Raw genomic sequence first — 17,820 nt, 5'->3', positions numbered from 1 at the left:
AAAATAATGTCTATCAAGTCTGACTATATAGTATTTAAAATCTGAGCACAAATGTGTACAATGGTTCTTTATGGGAATGAACATTAAACAACTACTATAGAGAAAACTAAATTTAGCCATTGCCACAATATTGTTAACTATAGTAAAAAAATAAAATAAAATAAAAAAAGAATTGATTACAATCATAGTAAGTCCTGCATTGAAGTTAACAGGCCAGAATCATATTTACTGGCCAAGTATGCTTTAAAAAAAATAATAATAATACAAAAAAATACAAGGAATTTCCCAAGGTTAGTTGATGCGTGTGTTGATGTGTGTGCAAGTGTGATGAAATGAATGAACAGTAAAACGTCAACTGATTTCAGGTACGCGTCGAATCGGGTGATATTCTGGTGGAACGTCCGGTGAAAACGATTCAAGTTTGAGTATAAACCACCAAGAGCAAATTGGCTGTGATGACATATCCCACTGTTTTTCCCTTCCTGTCACTGGGGTGCACGAATGCAAAGTTTGCGTGCAGGAAGATCCTACGTGCTTTTCACAAGAACCAAAAGTGGGAATCCGTGCACTTTGAACACCACCCGGAAAACCACGAGGACGTGTCGAATGTGTGTAAATATTGTTGTTGTTGTTTTTTTTGTTTTTGTTTTTTAACAGTATTCGGTGTGACCCATGCTAGCAGCTGTTAGCTTACTCGCTAGCCTGACAGGCCCGCCTTGGAACTGGCATTCCAAACTCCTTCAAACACACCCGAGACAGCACGCTCCCAGTCGTCTGCGTTCAAACGCGTTGCACGTACCTGCTGGGATGTGAGCTCGACGTGCAAGGCTCGGGATGATGAAGCTCCAGAGTTGGTAACAGAGGCGAGAACCCGACCGGTGATGGAGCTCATCCTCCTGTCGGCATCCGAGCGGCTCGCACTCAATCAACAAAACAGTCCATGGTCAGCATCCACGGACACCCGGCTTCGAGTTTGAAAGGCTCAAGGCATCTGTTTTGGGCAGGTAACAAGCTACAACAGCTGTCAGCTAACCAACGAGACGTAAACAAAGTACTGGAACGGCTATTTGGCTACACTCGGTTCGGAAATGCGTATACGGTTTAGCGCTGTGACGCCCGCGCTTTTTATTGGCTGTAATCTAACGTCCATCACAAAGAAACGGCCCAACTCACGTGGCTATTGGTTAGTTTGTCTGTTTCTCTTTCACAGTGGGTGGGCTTACGTTGAAATCTGTCAAAAGCAGCGGAATGAGGAAGTAGGCGTCAACAGCGTAACTGGCCGCCGTTTTACGCAGTCACATGACTTGGTACAGGTTGGTTATGACCGACATTAATTTTTCTCCGTTTGGCCCATAAACGCAAAACCACGAGGGTACTCAAAAGAGCTTTTTTTTTTTTTTTTTTTTTTTTTTTTTTAACTATTTGGGATTATTTTCAGTCTAGGTATATTTTTGTGACTATCCGCCAGGTAGGATCCCACTAAGATAGCAAAAGTAATCACACCCTTGAGTAATAAGTACAGATAATTTTGGAAAACATTATCTCGTAAAGGTACAAGTACTTAGGGCTCATTTACTCATTAAAGGTGGAGTTTGCAGTTTTAAAAACAAACAAACAAACAAACAATCAAACAAAACCTTTCGTCATAATGTTTAAACTGTCTGTGTGACCTGACAGTAGAATATTATTAAAATAATATTTTGAAGAATCATCTATTCCTCTGTGGCCCCATCTAATGCCTCTAATTTAATGTTAAATATTTTTTCAAAAATGGTCAAGCCATGACAATAGCCAATCAAACTGTAGATAGACAGAACAGTGTGTCAGTCATTTTCTGTGCATGCACACACGGGCACATGCCGCAGCCTCATGCGGACTTTTTTATTTGGCTGGATTATTTACCTCTGGTTTGCAACAAAAGTTAAAAAGAAAGAATTGTACAGGCCTCAAGACAAAAAAAAACTATAAACGTTCATCCAATGCACGTCTCGTACGCATTCACGTTAGTGAAGAGCATGGCTTTGGTCAGTGACATAGGAGAGAGTGAAGGGTACACTGTATAACTAGCAGGAAGTATGTGCTCAAATGTCTGACATATGTGCCCCCACACGCTGAATAACGCATAACACGGCGTTTAATAAACAGTGAACTTTCCCTGAAGTGTCTTTGTTGTGGACCTGTGATTGCACTATGATTGGCTGTTGTATCCCTGTAGACCACGAGATGACTTCAGTGTGGCGGTGTTAATATGTTTCCCACTCACCCTAACCCACCCTAATCCTACCTTAAACTATCCTAAACCGCCTTAAGCCCCAAACTATCATGCCAAGCCAATCATGTTGCAGTGGGGCGTATCCTGCCTAGAAGCTATGTGGGAATCCTAATAATGCAATAATTGCTATTTCCACGTCGCTTCTGAATCCTCTTAGCTGCCTGAGGTCCCTCCACCTGTGAAAGTCATCTCTTATGTTCACCCTTGTTTGCATTTTTGTTTTGTTTTCCAGAGGTGGATTTTCTGCCATAGTGTCAGCAAAGCTCCTGAAACCCAAGGCAACAGGTACCTGCAAGACCGCGGAGGTGTGCCCACATTGACGTGCCCGTGAGTGCATGGGAAATGAATGGGGCCAGAGAGGGGTGATTTTTATTTCTTTTATTTATTTTTTGACTACTGTCAGGTCGTTCTGACAGATGAACCAAATATGACAAATTGTTTTTGTTGTTTTGAAAATGGCAAACTCCCCCGATGTATTAGAATTAAAATTTAAAGTATTTAATTAAAAGTCAGTGGTTAGAATTTTTGTCTTTGTGACCACCATGTACACTTTACAGTATTTATGGCTTCTCAAATAACATTCCAGGAGAAACCTTAAGTGTACTATTTACCGGTGAACTTAATTTGAACGTTTTGGGGCGTACGCCAAAGACAGAGAGAGAGAGAGAGAGAGAAAATAGTTCAAGATGGTCTAATTGATTGAGAACTATGAAGAGGAATTCCCAAAATGAAAACAAAAAGGCATGTTTTATTGGAATAAAACGAACAACATACTTAAAATGTGTAAACTATATCAAGTGGTTCTGAAAAACGTCCACCTGCCTTTTTGAGTGATTGTAGAATGTAACCTATCCTCAAGAGGGCGCCATCTTCCATTTTCCATTTTCAACTGGTCTTTATGGATGCTGAGCTGAGACTCTATATACCAGTTAAAATGGTCAAATGAATTGTTTGCACACAATACTGTATTCATTTTGTACTAGGAGGAAGAGAATGAGTCTTTCCTATGCTTTGTTGCACGTATAGAAGCGGAAAAAGTACATTTTAAGCCATGAAATAGAACAGAATGAGTCTTTGTTGCTGAGGTGTCAAACAAATTGATTCTTCACATACACGTTCCTTCTGAAAATATACAAAAGTTTAATTTAATATAGTTTGGCAAAAATGTCATACACCATACAGACACATCTGTGCTGTGCATTTCTTGCAGCTACTGTATATTGCACATGAATTACACTGCTCTTCATATTCAATTCACAATGGCAAATCCAGAGGACATTCATCTCCAAATGACAATCATATGAATAACCAACTTTACAGTACGACAATCCCAAACCCAAATATTGTGATTGGCAGCATACGGTCCATACAACTTTCTTTTCTCAAACAACGATAAGTGGCACCCTCAAATATAATACAATCTGCAATACTAACCCTTCCTTTTTTTAAATTACCACCCACTGCATGTTTGCCAAGTGATCTACTATGCCTAAAACCAAACTTCAGAACAAGTATCCAGTAATTTACATTATCCTCTCTTGACTGCCGTTGTAAACCCTCCGAAGCACTCAAAGATACATTATAAGCCGCTGCTTTACTTTTCACTGCAGAACACACCCCTCCAAGCCTGAATACAACTTGAACAATAAATGAGAATCCTCATCTCGTATCAAAAACGCAGTTTTTATTCTTGTGACAAAACCTCGAGAAGAGAATTGGTGAGAGAAAGTGCATTGGAAATATTCATTCAAGAGACTGGCTTCCTTTCCTCTTTGATGAATGAAATTAATACTTTGTGGCAGTCTAAAATCACATGCAGAAATGTATTGCATTTTCAACACAGGAACCCCATGGAGAAGTATTGGCTTTCCTTAAGAAGACATACTGTTAATGCATTTGTGAGGAAACACATCTACATCTTTGGTAACCCCATTAATCTGTGGGCTTGTGTGGTACACTTAATTTGCATTGGTTGTGCTTTTACTATATAATCTAATCTTAAAGAGTTTTGTGAGAATTAATCATTTAAATCCTTACCTTCCCCTCTGCATTTACAAGACACATATTTGGATGTCTACATTAGGAAAAAGTAAATACACACACACAAAAGGCAGTTGTGTTGTTAAGGCATTCTTCAGTATGTCATGTTCAATGTTAATCCAAGGCACATTGCCATTCTCTCAAACCCGTCAATCCCTGAGGATAATCTATGCCTGTTTGCTTGGGAGACACGACGCAAATGTGATCATGTGTGGATATTCAAATCCAAAAATAATCCCAATCAGGCACCAAGATTAGACTGGGATGGCATGGCATGAGAGATCTGAAGGGGGGGGGGGGGGGTTCGGGGAATTGTTGTCAGAAGATAAACAGTTCTCAAAGTTTAAAGTTTCCCCTTCATTCTTTCACTCGATGTACAGGATTTCACTCTCCTTCAAACCAAAACGGGTCTTGTACTTGTCAAACAGGCACTGGAGGGACTTGACATACATTGCATGATAAAGATCCACCATCTCATCAGAGGGGTCCTCTATTTTGGGCACTGTGATGGGCTCCCCAACTGCAAGAAAGTGAAGGGTAGCATTTGTGTCAATCAGTGAGCCATTTACTGGATTAAATAACATTCACATTTGAACAAAAAGGGCTGACGTGCACTTACCTATGGTTGTGATCGGTTTGCCATATGGCACAATGCCCCAGGAGTTGCCAAAGAAGAGGCCGCATCCATGGAAAAGGCACGGAGCGAAGCCTAACAACTTCTGTAATTTCTTCTGGACAGCGCTCCAGTAAGTGCCCTCCTCGAGGATCACCTGCTTGTAGGCATCATTCTCCCCAAAGGAATACACTGGAACCAAGTCGGACCTGACGGCACAAAGAGAAAGACAACTTCAAATAATGCTCGATGAGCTGGGGCTTTATACGTTTTATGACCTTATTCCCCGCTGGATAAATTAGAAAAGCATTTTTTTTTAGTTCGTTTAGATGAGACCAACATCGGTCCAGCCTACTGGAGGTGCCAGAATAAGAAAATCGAGACATAAATTGTTGTTGTTGTTATGGCTGCCAGCAAGAAACGTGCTAATCGGCATGCTTCAAATGTAATCCCGAATGAAAAGCATTCCGGTGAAAAGCACAGGCAGGTTTGTCGTCTTTGCCAAAAGATTAAGTCTGAGAGTTGCTATTGAATAATTAGAACAATTTCTACTGTATGTTTATACAATGACAGATTTTTTTATTTTTTTTTTTTAAACTGATAAAAGATTGACTTGACTCATCAATGCCAGTTTAAACCCGTTTCCCGATTGAACCCCTACGTCTTGTAAACACATTTTTACGGGAAACTGTTTCTCGTTATGCAACCTCAAGATATTTTATCGCACCGTAGTACATTTTGCTTAATTTTCTAAACAGAACTTCACTGTCCAAGTGAGTTTTACTCTCCCAATTCCATTTGATAACAATGATCACAGTCTGGTAGGCACCATTTGTTAGCTAAATTCAGGGTAAGGTAGAGTCTCCTTTCAGCTTGAACATTTACCAAGCTGTTATGTAGAAATGTCTGCATAACTGCATTTGTTTTCTAACTAGCTCTAATCTGCTTTAAAAGGGTGGAACCATTGATAATCCTCAGTGATATTTGACATAATCAGGGTTGTTTGGGTTCTCTGGGGGCCACTACCGATAAAATGTGTACGATTTCTGACTCTTTCCTCTATTAAAGGGCACAACTTGATTTAGTAACACTCCCTGTGATGTAATTTGAACTTGAAAGACTTTGGTTTCACTCATTCCTGCAAATGACATTTGTATGTGAAAGCATATTGGGATAACTCGTGCCCGTGTGCGAAGCCCAGCTCACCCTCTCTGGAGTGCCATTCTCACAAAGCCTTTACGGTTCTTTAGGATGACAGAATTCATGCCTGGTGCACAGTGTAACGACTCCGCTGCGCCTCCCACAACAATGATCACAGCGTTCCCTGTACCGTTACATGACAGTAGGTAGTCAATGGAGTTCCTGTTCACAGGACAGATACCTAAAATATTTGAGAAAAAAAATAAAATAAATAAAAATAAAATAGATTACTACAACCGGGAGCAACCCAAATTTGCAGTGTTCTCGTGTCATTTTGTGAAGCTAAAAATAGCCAGAATCCCAAACAGTTTGTGTTCATTGTTATTCCGAATTTTACAAACCCCAAATTCAATGAAGTTGGAACGTTGCGTAAAACGTAAATAAAAGCATCATAAAATGATTTGAAAAATCCTTTTCAACAATAATCATTTGAATACATTACAAAGACAAGATAGTTAATGTTCAAACCGATGAACTGTGTTTTGTTTTATTGCAAATATTCTGTCATTTTGAATCTGATACCTGAAACATGTTCAAAAAAAGATGGGAGAGGGGCAACAAAAGACTGGAGAAGTTGGGAAATGCTAAAAAAAATAAAATAAATAAAGTCTTGTTTGGAAAACTCCACAGGTGAACAGGTTAAGTGGAAAAAGGGTGAGTGTCATGACTGGTTATAAAAAGGAGCATCTCCGAAAGGCTCAGTTGTTCACAAGCAAGGGTTCACCACTTGCTTGCATGAACAAATAGTCCAACACTTTAAGAACAATGTTTATGAACACACAATTCCAAGGAATTTAGGGACTTCATCATCTGCGGTCCATCATTTTATCAAAAGATTCAGAGAAACTGGCGAAATCTCTGCATGTAAAGGGCAAGGCTCAAAACCAACATTGAATGGTCGGGACCTTCAGTCCCTCAGGCGGCACTGCATTAAAGTGGAAAAGTATGATGCGGTCTGGCAAGTCCAAATTTTAATTTTTTGGGGGAAATCATGGATTTGTATCCTCCAGGCCAAAGAGGATAAGAACCATTTGGTATCAGCGCAAAGTTCAAAAGCCAGCATCTGTGACGGTAGGGGGGGGTGTTAGTGCCCATGGCATGGGTAACTTGCACATCTGTGAAAGCACCAATAATGCTAAAAGGTACATAGAGCTTTGGGAGCAACTTATGCTGCCATCCAAGCAATGTCGTTTTGAGGGACATCCCTGCTTATTTCAGCAGGACAATGCCAAACCACATTCTACACGCGTTACAACAGTGTGGCTTCGTAGTAAAAGAGTCAGAGTACTAGACTGGCCTGCCATCAGTCCAGTCCTGTTAAAAATGTGTGCCACATTATTAAGTGAAAAATACGACAACCTCAGACTGTTGAGTAACTCGAGTTGTACATCAAGCAGGAATGGGAAAGTATTCCACCTACAAAGCTTCAACAATTAGTGTCCTCAGGTCCCAAATGTTTGAGTGTTGTTAAAAGAAAAGCAGTTATTACTCAGTGATAAACATGTCCCAGCATTTTTGGAATGTGTTGCAGGCATAAAATTCAAGATGAGTGAATAATTGCAAGAAAAAAATATAACTCAGTTTGAACGTTAAATATCTTGTCTTTGTAGTGTATTCAAATGAATATAGGTTGAAAACGATTTGCAAGTCATTGTATTCTGTTTACTGTCTGTTTCTGTCTGGTCTCCGTTAGAACAGTGGCGGTTTCTGATATGGGCAGCCGCCCAGGTTGGCATTCCATGAGGAGCGGTGCTCAGAAGTGTTCCCTTCTGGTTTTTCTTGATGCAACATTGCCCATGATGCACTTGTATGACATCTGCTCCCCAACTGTGTGGTTTATGCTTTATGATGCCAGTTAGCGTTCCTTGGACAGGGTTGACAAGTGGATTTTTATTAAAGTCCCTGTAGATTGATTTGTTTCTAAGTACATTATACATGTTTGAAGATAATTACTGAAAAGGTGGGCAAAGATTAAGAATTACAGTATGTCGGACTGAATTGTGAATATTTTTTTAACCCATGTAATTTTTCCAGATTTTTTTGGGCAGAGATAAAACAGTGCCACACTTTGGTGTCTGGCATGAGTCGCCCCTCGCCCACTATCTAAGCATTTGAGCTGCTAAGTGACCGGTCTGCAGATGCATTATGTCCGCACCAATGAGTGTAAATTGGCTTGTATGCTTATTTTATGATTATAGTCCACTGTAACTATTCAGTTTTGAAGGTGAGAAGAACATGATTTCACGTTTTTATGGTTCATGCGTACACTGCTATCTATAGTAGTGGTACTTGATTGACAGTTAACTGTTGAGCGGAGTTTGATTTTATTGTATTCGGCGGAAACAACCACAGCGTTTGGGAGTGGAAGCAACGGATTGATTTTTCATGCCGTTTCCTCAACCTCCAATTTTATCCATCCATCCATCTATTTTCTACCGCTTATCTGAGGTCGGCTCGCGGGGGCAGTAGCTTTAGCAGGGAAGCCCAGACTTCCCTCTCCCCAGCCACTTCATCCAGCTCTTCCGGGGGGATCCCAAGGCGTTTCCAGGCCAGCCGAAAGACTTAGTCTCTCTAGCATGTCCTGGGACGGCCCCGGGGTCTCCTCCCAGTGGGACGTGCCCAGAACACCTCACCGGAGAGGCGTCTGGGAGGCATCCGAATCAGATGCCCCAGCCACCTCATCTAGCTCCTCTCGATGTGGAGGAACAGCCGCTCTACTCTGAAATCCTCCTGGATGACCGAGCTTCTCACTAGGGTGAGAAGTTAGAGATAGGTCTCTAAGGGAGAGCCCGGACACCCTGCGGAGGAAACTCATTTCGGCCGCTTGTATCCGGGATCTTGTTCTTTCGGTCACGGCCCGACCCACAGCTCGTGACCATAGGTGAGGGTAGGAACGTAGATCGACCGATAAATCGAGAGCTTCGCCTTTCGGCTTCGCTCCTTCTTTACCACAACGGACCGATACAAAGTCCGCATCACTGCAGACGCTGCACTGATCCGCCTGTCGATCTCCCGTTCCATTCTTCCCTCACTCGTGACCAAGACCCCAAAATACTTGAACTCCTCCACTTGGGGCAGGATCTCGTCCCCGGCCTGGAGATTGCACGCCACCATTTTCTGACTGAGGATCATGGTCTCAGATTTGGAGGTGAACGAGTCTGACTTACTGCCGGATATGCGGATCAAAACTCTGACTCCGGTCGTACAGGGACCGAACAGCCCGTATCAGGGGTTCGGTACCCCATACTCCCGAAGCACCCCCACAGGACCCCCCGAGGGACACGGTCGAACGCCTTCTCCAAGTCCACAAAACACATGTAGACTGGTTGGGCGAATGCCCATGCACCCTCGAGGACCCTGCCGAGGGTGTAGAGCTGGTCGACTGTTCCACGGCTATATTTTTCGTTTCCTAAAATTGATGCTGCACATCCCCAAGAAGAAAATATTAATATTTATTTATATTCATATGTATTTTTCAATTTACAGTATATTTTAATGTACTGTATACATTTAGTTTATTTTAGAATCATTCATCCCTCCAACCATCCATCTACTTTTTATACCACTTGTCCTTATCAAGGTATGTGTGGGCCAGCTGGAGCCTAAAGAATATTTCATTTATTGGACAAATACAGATAGAGGTTTTGCAGTTTTGTATGGAATATTTTATTTATTGGCGCATTTACCACGAGCAGTTTTGCATTTTCTTATGTTTAATTTTAAATGTCATTAAATCTGTTTATGTCAACCCAAATGATCCTTTGAACAAATCCATGACCTTCAAACTATGACCTTAACAGCCAGGTACATACTGAACTGTAAATTTTGGTGTACCATTACTGTATGCTAATTGCAATTTAGAACGGTAATACTAACTGTTTATAAAGTGTAAACATCTCATCCCTAGCGTGTTTACACTTCTACATGCATATAGGCCCTGGCTCAAGATTGGGAAATACTGACCTAAAGTAACCTTAAAGTTAACATACATTGACTCGATCTCCGCCTGGAGAACAAGCAAAGAAAAACGAAGTAAACAGAAGCTATTTCAGCTGTGCAAAAGGGCAAAGATCCCTTGTCTCACAGATAAAATTATCAGCATTATCACCTGTTTTAAGAGCTGTTCATAAGACCGTGCGGTTGGTCGGATCCACTCACCTCCAGACATCAGGTAGTCCCGTAGGACAGGCATTCGGAAGTTTCCTGCCAAGGTGGCCAGGGAGGGTTTGATGCCTGGAAATTTCTTGGAGAAGCCTGTGGCCTCTGTCCCAAAGTTGCAGAAAGCCCCGAAGCAGAAGATGCCGTGGGGATGGTAGCCAAAGATATAGTTCCGGTTGGGCAGCAGGTTATGGGTTTTAATTAGCTGGGGAATGACAGGACAAGGACTGGTGAGGCGGATTTCCAGAGAGGAGCACATTGCCAGAGCAGGAATATGTGAGAAGTGCTATGTCGTGATTCCAAAAGTATTAACAAATATGTGTATAGTGATCTCATGCTTGTGTTTTGTTATGTATACTTTCTGTATCAGAATGTGACTTCCAATCAAGAACCTATATATCAAAAAAAAAAAAAACTTACAGAAAAATGACATTTTAATTACTACTAGCACACAACTCTTTCAGTTTGTGCGTGTGAGTAACAGGAAATATATTTTGTCTCCATAGTAAATCATGAAACAGAGTCACAAAAAAAAAAAAATCACATCCAATTGTCATGCAAATGATTTAAAAGAGATGTGTAAAAACTGACTACATTTATTGGTTTACATTTTAGGGTGAAGACAGAAAAACACTGCTATACAGTTAAAATTCCGGAAAAAATAAATGAGTGTCTTTGTTAAATGGGTTATAAAATCTATATCCATTTGAATTAGGAGTTGAACCAATTAGTCAGCCAGTCGACTTTACTACTCTGCATCGATGTTTAATGCTAAAAGTTGACTAATTACGGTATGTGTTCTTGGTATCTCATCTTCTAATCAGCCAATTTACAAAAGACTTTCGACTTGCCCGTTTGCCCCCGTCGCCGGACTTTAACGCTCTGTGGAGCAGTGAAATGTCCGGCCAACAAGGCAACAGTCTTCATAAATCTTCATGGGTCAGAGAGTACGAAAATAGGCAGGCTGTGGATGAGAACAGCGGTTAGCCTGGCTATTCCCATCAACGCTAGTCTTTAAACATTCATACTAGCAGTACCTCGGGATTGGCAGTGTGGAACGAGGGCAGCTGCGTGAAGTGAAACTCCATCTTCGAGCAAAAATGCTCTGATGTCAGTGTCGTAAAGCGAGACAAGTGTCACGATTTTGGTGTGTGTTGGAGCAAACAACTTCTATGACGTATAAAGTTCTTGTTAGCAGATGGTTGTTGTCCGTGCATGATTAGACAGAACATTTTGGCGATAAAGATTATTCGCCGCAAAGTCCCGAGGTACAGCTGGAATAAATCTTAAAGACCATCAGCGATCGGATTAGCAGAAGCTAAAGAGGCTGGTAACCACTATTCTCATCCACCACTATCGTACTTTCATACACGCAGACATTTAAAGACTGTGTTGTCTTGTTGGCTGGACATTTCACTGTCCAGCGAGAGTAGCAGACAGGAGAGTCAACAGTCCTCTTAATGGAACACAGGATGGGACTGGCCAGTTTGTTAAAGAGAAACATGCCCAGGACTCCTGCTACCGTAATTAGAACTACATTCATTGTAATGGCATAATGATGAGTTGTATTTTTAATCATCATCATCGTTTCTATGACTGTCCATCGAAATATGTCTTGATGTGAAACCAGTCTGTGGCGTAAAAAAATGCTTGGTACTGAGCTGAAAGAATATCAATGAAGTCAGCGATTAATCGACTTCTCTTCAACTTGCATTACGTAATAGACGACTAGAAACAATCTTTAGAGTTTAACCCCTACGTTTTCAACATGAAGCAGATTTAAGATTTTTTTTTTTTGCCTAAGACAGATGTGAAAACGAACATTGGGAGACCCTGTATTTGTAATAAAACATGCTTTGAATCCAAATGTAGAGCGGATTCAGACCATCATATGTTTTAGGAACTAAGAAACTAAAACATCCTTAGACGGATCATGCCTCAATTGCCGTAATAAAATAACGACACAATGTAAATACTGTGTGTATTCAGGCTGCCATGAACAAGACTGAAAATTCAGCTTCGTAGTTATTTTAAGTCCCTTTTTTGCACCGAGTAGATGTTTTAATTTTGCATGATATGGTGGACAAACTGAACAAGACAATGTTAATTTCGTCCTTGTCTGTACAGCAGACTACAGGATCCGACTCAATGTGTACACAATACTCCGTCAGGAGCTGGCCAAACAACAGTTGCACAACCACATTAGCAAATGAGATCACGTTGAAGATCCCCTTAGTATCACAAGACTCCACCTGGTCGTCATGGTGATTAAAGTGAACCGAACAGAACGGGATTCTTTGGTTTCTCCAAATACAGCAGCATTATAGGAGTCTTTGCTAGACCTGCTAAGACCTTCGTTTAATTGTTTTCATAACAGCCATACTCCTGACTTCCTTTTAATGCTGTTTTGGACTTTGTTCAGTTTACCTCCAGCTCATGTAAATAGCAGTCAGTTGTTCACAATTGATACGAAGCAATTTACAAATGGATTACGGTGCAGAAATATTCTGGTACTTCTAAGTCATGGTGTTTGGGGCAGAGTACATGAAGCTATTTGAAACTGTTTCAAGGGATTAACTATTAAAGGCAGACCTCAGCGAAGATTGGTCGACCTTTGGTTTGCTCCTTTTGTAATACTGATATTACTTAAGATGTCAAAGAGCATCTGGGTAACACAAAATGGTCATAGCAAGGTCCACAGGGCACACACATACAAGCTACAGATCAATGTCTTGGACAAAGTTCAACCTCGAACAGTATGACTTCAAATCCAGCCCCTTGGTTTCTTCAACACACTGTAGAGACTACGCTCCGGGCAACACATGGATCTCACTGTGTATTGGTATTGACCTTGAAACCCAGAGTAACACACATACAATGTCGCGTTCAAAAGATAAAACACTCACTTTTGGACCTGTGATGTACTCTAATTAAAGGTTGCAACAGGTGATAGTTACAAAAAAGAAAACAAGAGAAGGAAAACAACTTTTAGCCTATCAGGTAGGACCAAATTCCATCAAACTCTTAATATACGCAGCTGATAAACTTATCTGGGGTGGATTCACTCATCGATTAAGTCAAATGTCAACATAACCAGAAATGGACAACTTGCTCAGCAGTAGGAGTTGTTTTCTTTGGTCAAAATTAAGTTGGTTCCCATGGCAACTCCATGAACTTCAGTAATTGATCAAGAGCGAACAACAAATTGTCAAGATTACTTACCCTTATTGGAAAATAGTCTCGAAAGTACGTCCACACTGTCCAACTTCTGACCCATGAAGATCTTCTGCCACCTGGTCAGGAAAAACATATTAAAACTGATATGAAAATAATTCTGCTTGGGGAATTCCAACTCAAATGCTTAATGCTCAAATGTGAATTACTGTGCAGTGTTTGGTTGCAACTTTAGAGATGGGAGGGACAAAGTTTCACTTCACCATTTGCAATTTTGACAGAACATTTGCAAGCAAAGTCTTAAGCAAAGCCAAACTATTAACTATTCCGGGTCATTAAGTGAAACAGTCTCATTTTGATTTCCGCTGTCAGTTAGGCAGTGAGCGATGTTGGAACTCTGTAGGGATCGTAGTAGTTTGCGATAGCCACTTTGTCTTCATGTCGTGTCTTTGCGTCCAAAGCTCCTCTATACTTTCTCAACTTTTTAATCCCTCATTTTAGCACAGCTAAGGAGATTGGAAAATGTATCCTATAGCTGATATTAATGCATTTGGGGTCATACAGAAATGAACAAAGACGAACACAAATGGCTGGTGTCTATTCCAAGGTGTACCCCGCCTCTTGCCCAAAGTTTCCAGCACACCCATAACCCCAATGAGGACACGTGGTATAGAAAATGGATGGATATATGAATGTATGCCTGACCTTAAAGGCTCTTACTCCTGGCTGACATTCGCGGTAACTTGCCGATTCATTTGTGGTTTTCGGACGTGTGCGCACCCATCTGTATTATTGTTCATTGTTCATCAGGACATAACAGTAGTACATGGTAGGCTCTTGTACCGATATTCAACACAAGTCTTTGCATTCATTCACACAGTTGCACAAATACACTCAAGCATTGATCATCAAACACAGCAGCATCTTTGTACATGGATCGCCCAATCAATTTTACACCTTAAAAACCACATCACCCACTGGTGATATGACTACGCAATTATGTCCCTTTTTGTTCAAATTGCAACCGCTTTGGGTTTACAGCCCGGAACCCCGTCATCAGATCAGTACAGTCACATCACGTGTTTGTTAATAATAAAAACAGCGAGCAACGCCGATTAAATACCTTGTTTTGGGGTGTTCCAGTCAACAATGAGCCAGGAGGTGTAAAGGGCAGCGATAAGCCAACAATCAGTGCAGAACATATAGATTAGCAGCACGGTGCAGACTGACCCTAAAGGAGGAGGGGAGCAACTGTCAAAAACTCACAAGTACATAATTAGATCAGTCTAAAGAGGACAGAATCCCCACGAGGCCGCAGCATGAGTGTGCACATACAATACGGCAGCTTAGTGAGCAGACCTACATGGGACTTATGAGACTACATGCTAATTCTTTAGGTTTTTGTTGGCTTTCTTACAGCTTAGCTGAGATGTACAATGGCAATACACACACGCGCATACCCAAGGCTAAGAAGGTGACCACCCACTGCAGCACAGAGATGACCTGGAGATGTTTCTCCATCTTGGATCCACAAAGCCAGAAAGCCAAGGGCAGGTCCTGCAGGGAGGAGAGGATGCTGGAGCCAGTGCCTGGGAAGAAATCCCAAAAAGAGAGTCAAATCTAAATCGATTAGCATCTCGGCGGTGACATCATGGGATAAATTAGTGTTCGAGGGAAGCAAACGCTCCTAGGAAGTCATTACAGTGAAGCCGCAGAGCAACATGTGAGAGGACTGCATGCAATGCGGCAAGAACTAAATACTCATCGTAAGATCAGCACGCTTGAGTCAAGTCAGAGCGAGATCTGATAAGAACGCCTCCCTTGAAAGACTTACAGTAACTAATCCCATCAGTCCACACTGGAAATAACCCAGCGCCAGGCCATCGGTGGTAAGGGACCATTGTCGCTTCCATCGCTATAAGCGGCACAATTTGCAGGCGGTTTATCGCTCATGCAGATCAAACTGGTCAGCAGTCAGAAAAGTACACAAACACGAGAGGGACACAGTCGGCGCGTGCAGACCGAACAAAGGTCTCATCTTCTCGTCTCATTCTTCTCACTGATGGAATCGACTTCTATATTCACTCGAGACAGATGTCGACGTTTTTATAAGCATTGGTGCTGCTTTAATTTTGTATCAAGGATTACACGTGTAAGGATCTGCCAGCAAAAATACACTTTTTTATTATTTATTTTTTTTTTTTTTTTTGGGTCAAACCTCTTTTTTTTCACAGTCAAAAACAAATGATAATAATATTGCAATAATAATAATTGTTAGCAGGGAACAAAGCGTGAAGGATTTTTACAGTGGCTTAGTTATATTGAATTTACGGGATGTGCAGCATGCGAACAAGGAATGGCAACTCATTTGTTTGAGCAGTTCAGGAGCTTGTGCAGCCTCTCCTGCATTGTGCTTACCTTTGAGCACGCCCGAGTATGCGGCAAGGATGGTCTTCATGGTTCTTGGCTGTCAACGAAAATCGCATGTATTGGATCTGCTCAAAGGTGCAAGCTCACAACTCCCCCGTCATGACTGATTTCAACTGCAAGGGGGCTGAGACGGCCGCTCGGCATTTAATCACCGCGGGGAGGAGCCACGCGTGCGCGGGTGTGCGTGAGCGAATTGGCGCGCCGACCTGCGTCTTGTCCTCCGGAGGCAAGTCATGTGGAGCAGCCATAGACGACGCACATGGATTTTTAAGCATTCATTGTTCAACTTCCCATTGAAGGGCAACACTGAGTATACTGGAAAAGAAAAAAAAAAAAAAGTGCTTCATTTCCCGTTGCACCTGATTCAAATGTGCTTAACTGATGCAATTTACCCCCTTTTCCTTGAAAATAATCCAATATATGTTAGTTTAACACATTGTAATCATGTGCAACCAATGAAGTTGAAGTAAATTCAAAGGCCTTGTTTTCAGTGTATAATAAATGTAAAAAAATATATGTCATAAAAGCATTGCACTAAAGTGCGGACTGGCGCTGGTTTACACAGCATTCCAAGTGATAAATGGGATAGTGAATATCAGTTCTAACTCAAACAGGCAAAAGGAAAACAAAATACAATCATCTGTAAGAACAAATAAAGATCACTTAGATGTGTCAAAATAATTATTAATTAAATAAAATGGGCGTACAGCTACAGTAAAAACGGCAACAAATGGACTATTCATTTTCAATGATCCCATTCAAACCCACATTAAAATGGTTCCAAATGCTAGACTGTGCCATTTAAAAATTTTACGCTTAAAAAAAAAGAAAAATACAATCAGCGTACCCTTCAGAAAGGTCAAACAGAAGGGCGGACATGACGCACGCAATCTCAAACACTCTTACTTAGTTAGCCAAATGCAGTACCTCATGAAATGGTTGCATCCAAATGTTGAGCAACAATCTTGGCTGGAGCTAGAACAGGTCGACTTCAAGACGGAGCGCCAAACGTGCAGGCGTCCCATTTATCAGCACAAGTCTCAAACGCCACGATTGCACTAAGAATCCGATCATTGCAGCCGCTTTATCGGCTGGGTGGGAAAGTTCAGAATCCGCACAATCTCAGTCGGCACAGCGTATCGGTCCTCCAGCATTCTGCAAGGCCATGCGGCTGAACAGGACAGGTTCAAAGAAAAGAAAAGAAAAGAAGTACCTGCGACAAGGTGGCAAATATGGTTTCAAAAACAAATATCAAATTGAGTCATTGTGAGTATATGTTATGTTACATATAAGACGGGCAAAAGTTTTCGTTCAAAAAAAAATAAATCAATTAAAAAAAACGACTTCATGCAAACATTTCACTTTTTATTTTGTGCTGTTCAGTACTACTCAATACATTTGAATCATGTGCAACTGATGTACATGTTTGAATGAAGTCAATTCAAAACTTTGTTTTTGTTTTTTTGTTTTTTGTGAGAGTGCTTAGTTCGCGTCAACCTTTGGCCGGCTCTGCGAGCCACAGTGAAAACACTATTGACTACCCGTGGTCTTATTTCAGGAGAGGGGGGGGGGGGGGGGGGGGGGAAATGCTGTCTCACGCCATTTATAAAGATGAAAAGGTATATATTCAACCTTGTGGTATAGTTGAAGTCAAAATCTGAAAATCCAAATTATGCTCGTTTATACCACTTCACAGAATTCAGATTACGTCTGTTTTCTCTGGGTTCTTCAGTTTCCCGGACATTAGCAGCTGAGCGCGGAAGTATTTGTACAATCGGTTGCCAGACTTTACGCCAAGCACGATGGATTTGAAGTCATCAAGATGTGAAGATGATTTTACGCAGAGCACCTCCGTAGACAGGGAATCCAAAGTATTTAGCCAAAATGACAGAACTGCAAGTCAAGGATAGCAGAGCAACAGTATGGCCTCCTC

The 17,820-nt window shown here is 41.4% G+C and overlaps 2 protein-coding genes across 4 annotated transcripts in view; both read right to left on the bottom strand.

Moving 5' to 3' along the window:
* uvrag (UV radiation resistance associated gene) overlaps positions 1-1,090 on the bottom strand; it is an 82,620-nt gene extending 81,530 nt beyond the window's left edge. For all 3 annotated transcript variants that reach the window (XM_061702065.1, XM_061702066.1, XM_061702067.1), the window contains exon 1: positions 800-1,090. In XM_061702065.1, coding sequence (XP_061558049.1) covers positions 800-892 — 93 coding nt within the window. In that variant the 5' untranslated portion in view covers positions 893-1,090. The remainder of the gene's footprint in view (positions 1-799) is intronic.
* Positions 1,091-3,381: 2,291 nt separating this feature from the next.
* dgat2 (diacylglycerol O-acyltransferase 2) lies at positions 3,382-15,990 on the bottom strand. The gene is made up of 8 exons (XM_061702068.1): positions 15,876-15,990; positions 14,918-15,046; positions 14,581-14,688; positions 13,506-13,576; positions 10,284-10,488; positions 6,132-6,306; positions 4,932-5,134; positions 3,382-4,832 (listed from the first exon to the last, which is right to left on the bottom strand). Exons 1-8 carry the CDS (start codon positions 15,913-15,915, stop codon positions 4,678-4,680), a joined length of 1,086 nt encoding a protein of 361 aa, XP_061558052.1. The 5' UTR covers positions 15,916-15,990; the 3' UTR covers positions 3,382-4,677.
* Between the last annotated feature and the right edge of the window lie 1,830 nt (positions 15,991-17,820).

Source organism: Phycodurus eques, chromosome 17, assembly GCF_024500275.1.
Source record: "Phycodurus eques isolate BA_2022a chromosome 17, UOR_Pequ_1.1, whole genome shotgun sequence".
Classification (NCBI taxonomy): Eukaryota; Metazoa; Chordata; class Actinopteri; order Syngnathiformes; family Syngnathidae; genus Phycodurus; species Phycodurus eques.
Note: the sequence above shows the minus strand (reverse complement) of the source record. Positions and strands in the feature narration are given on the sequence as shown.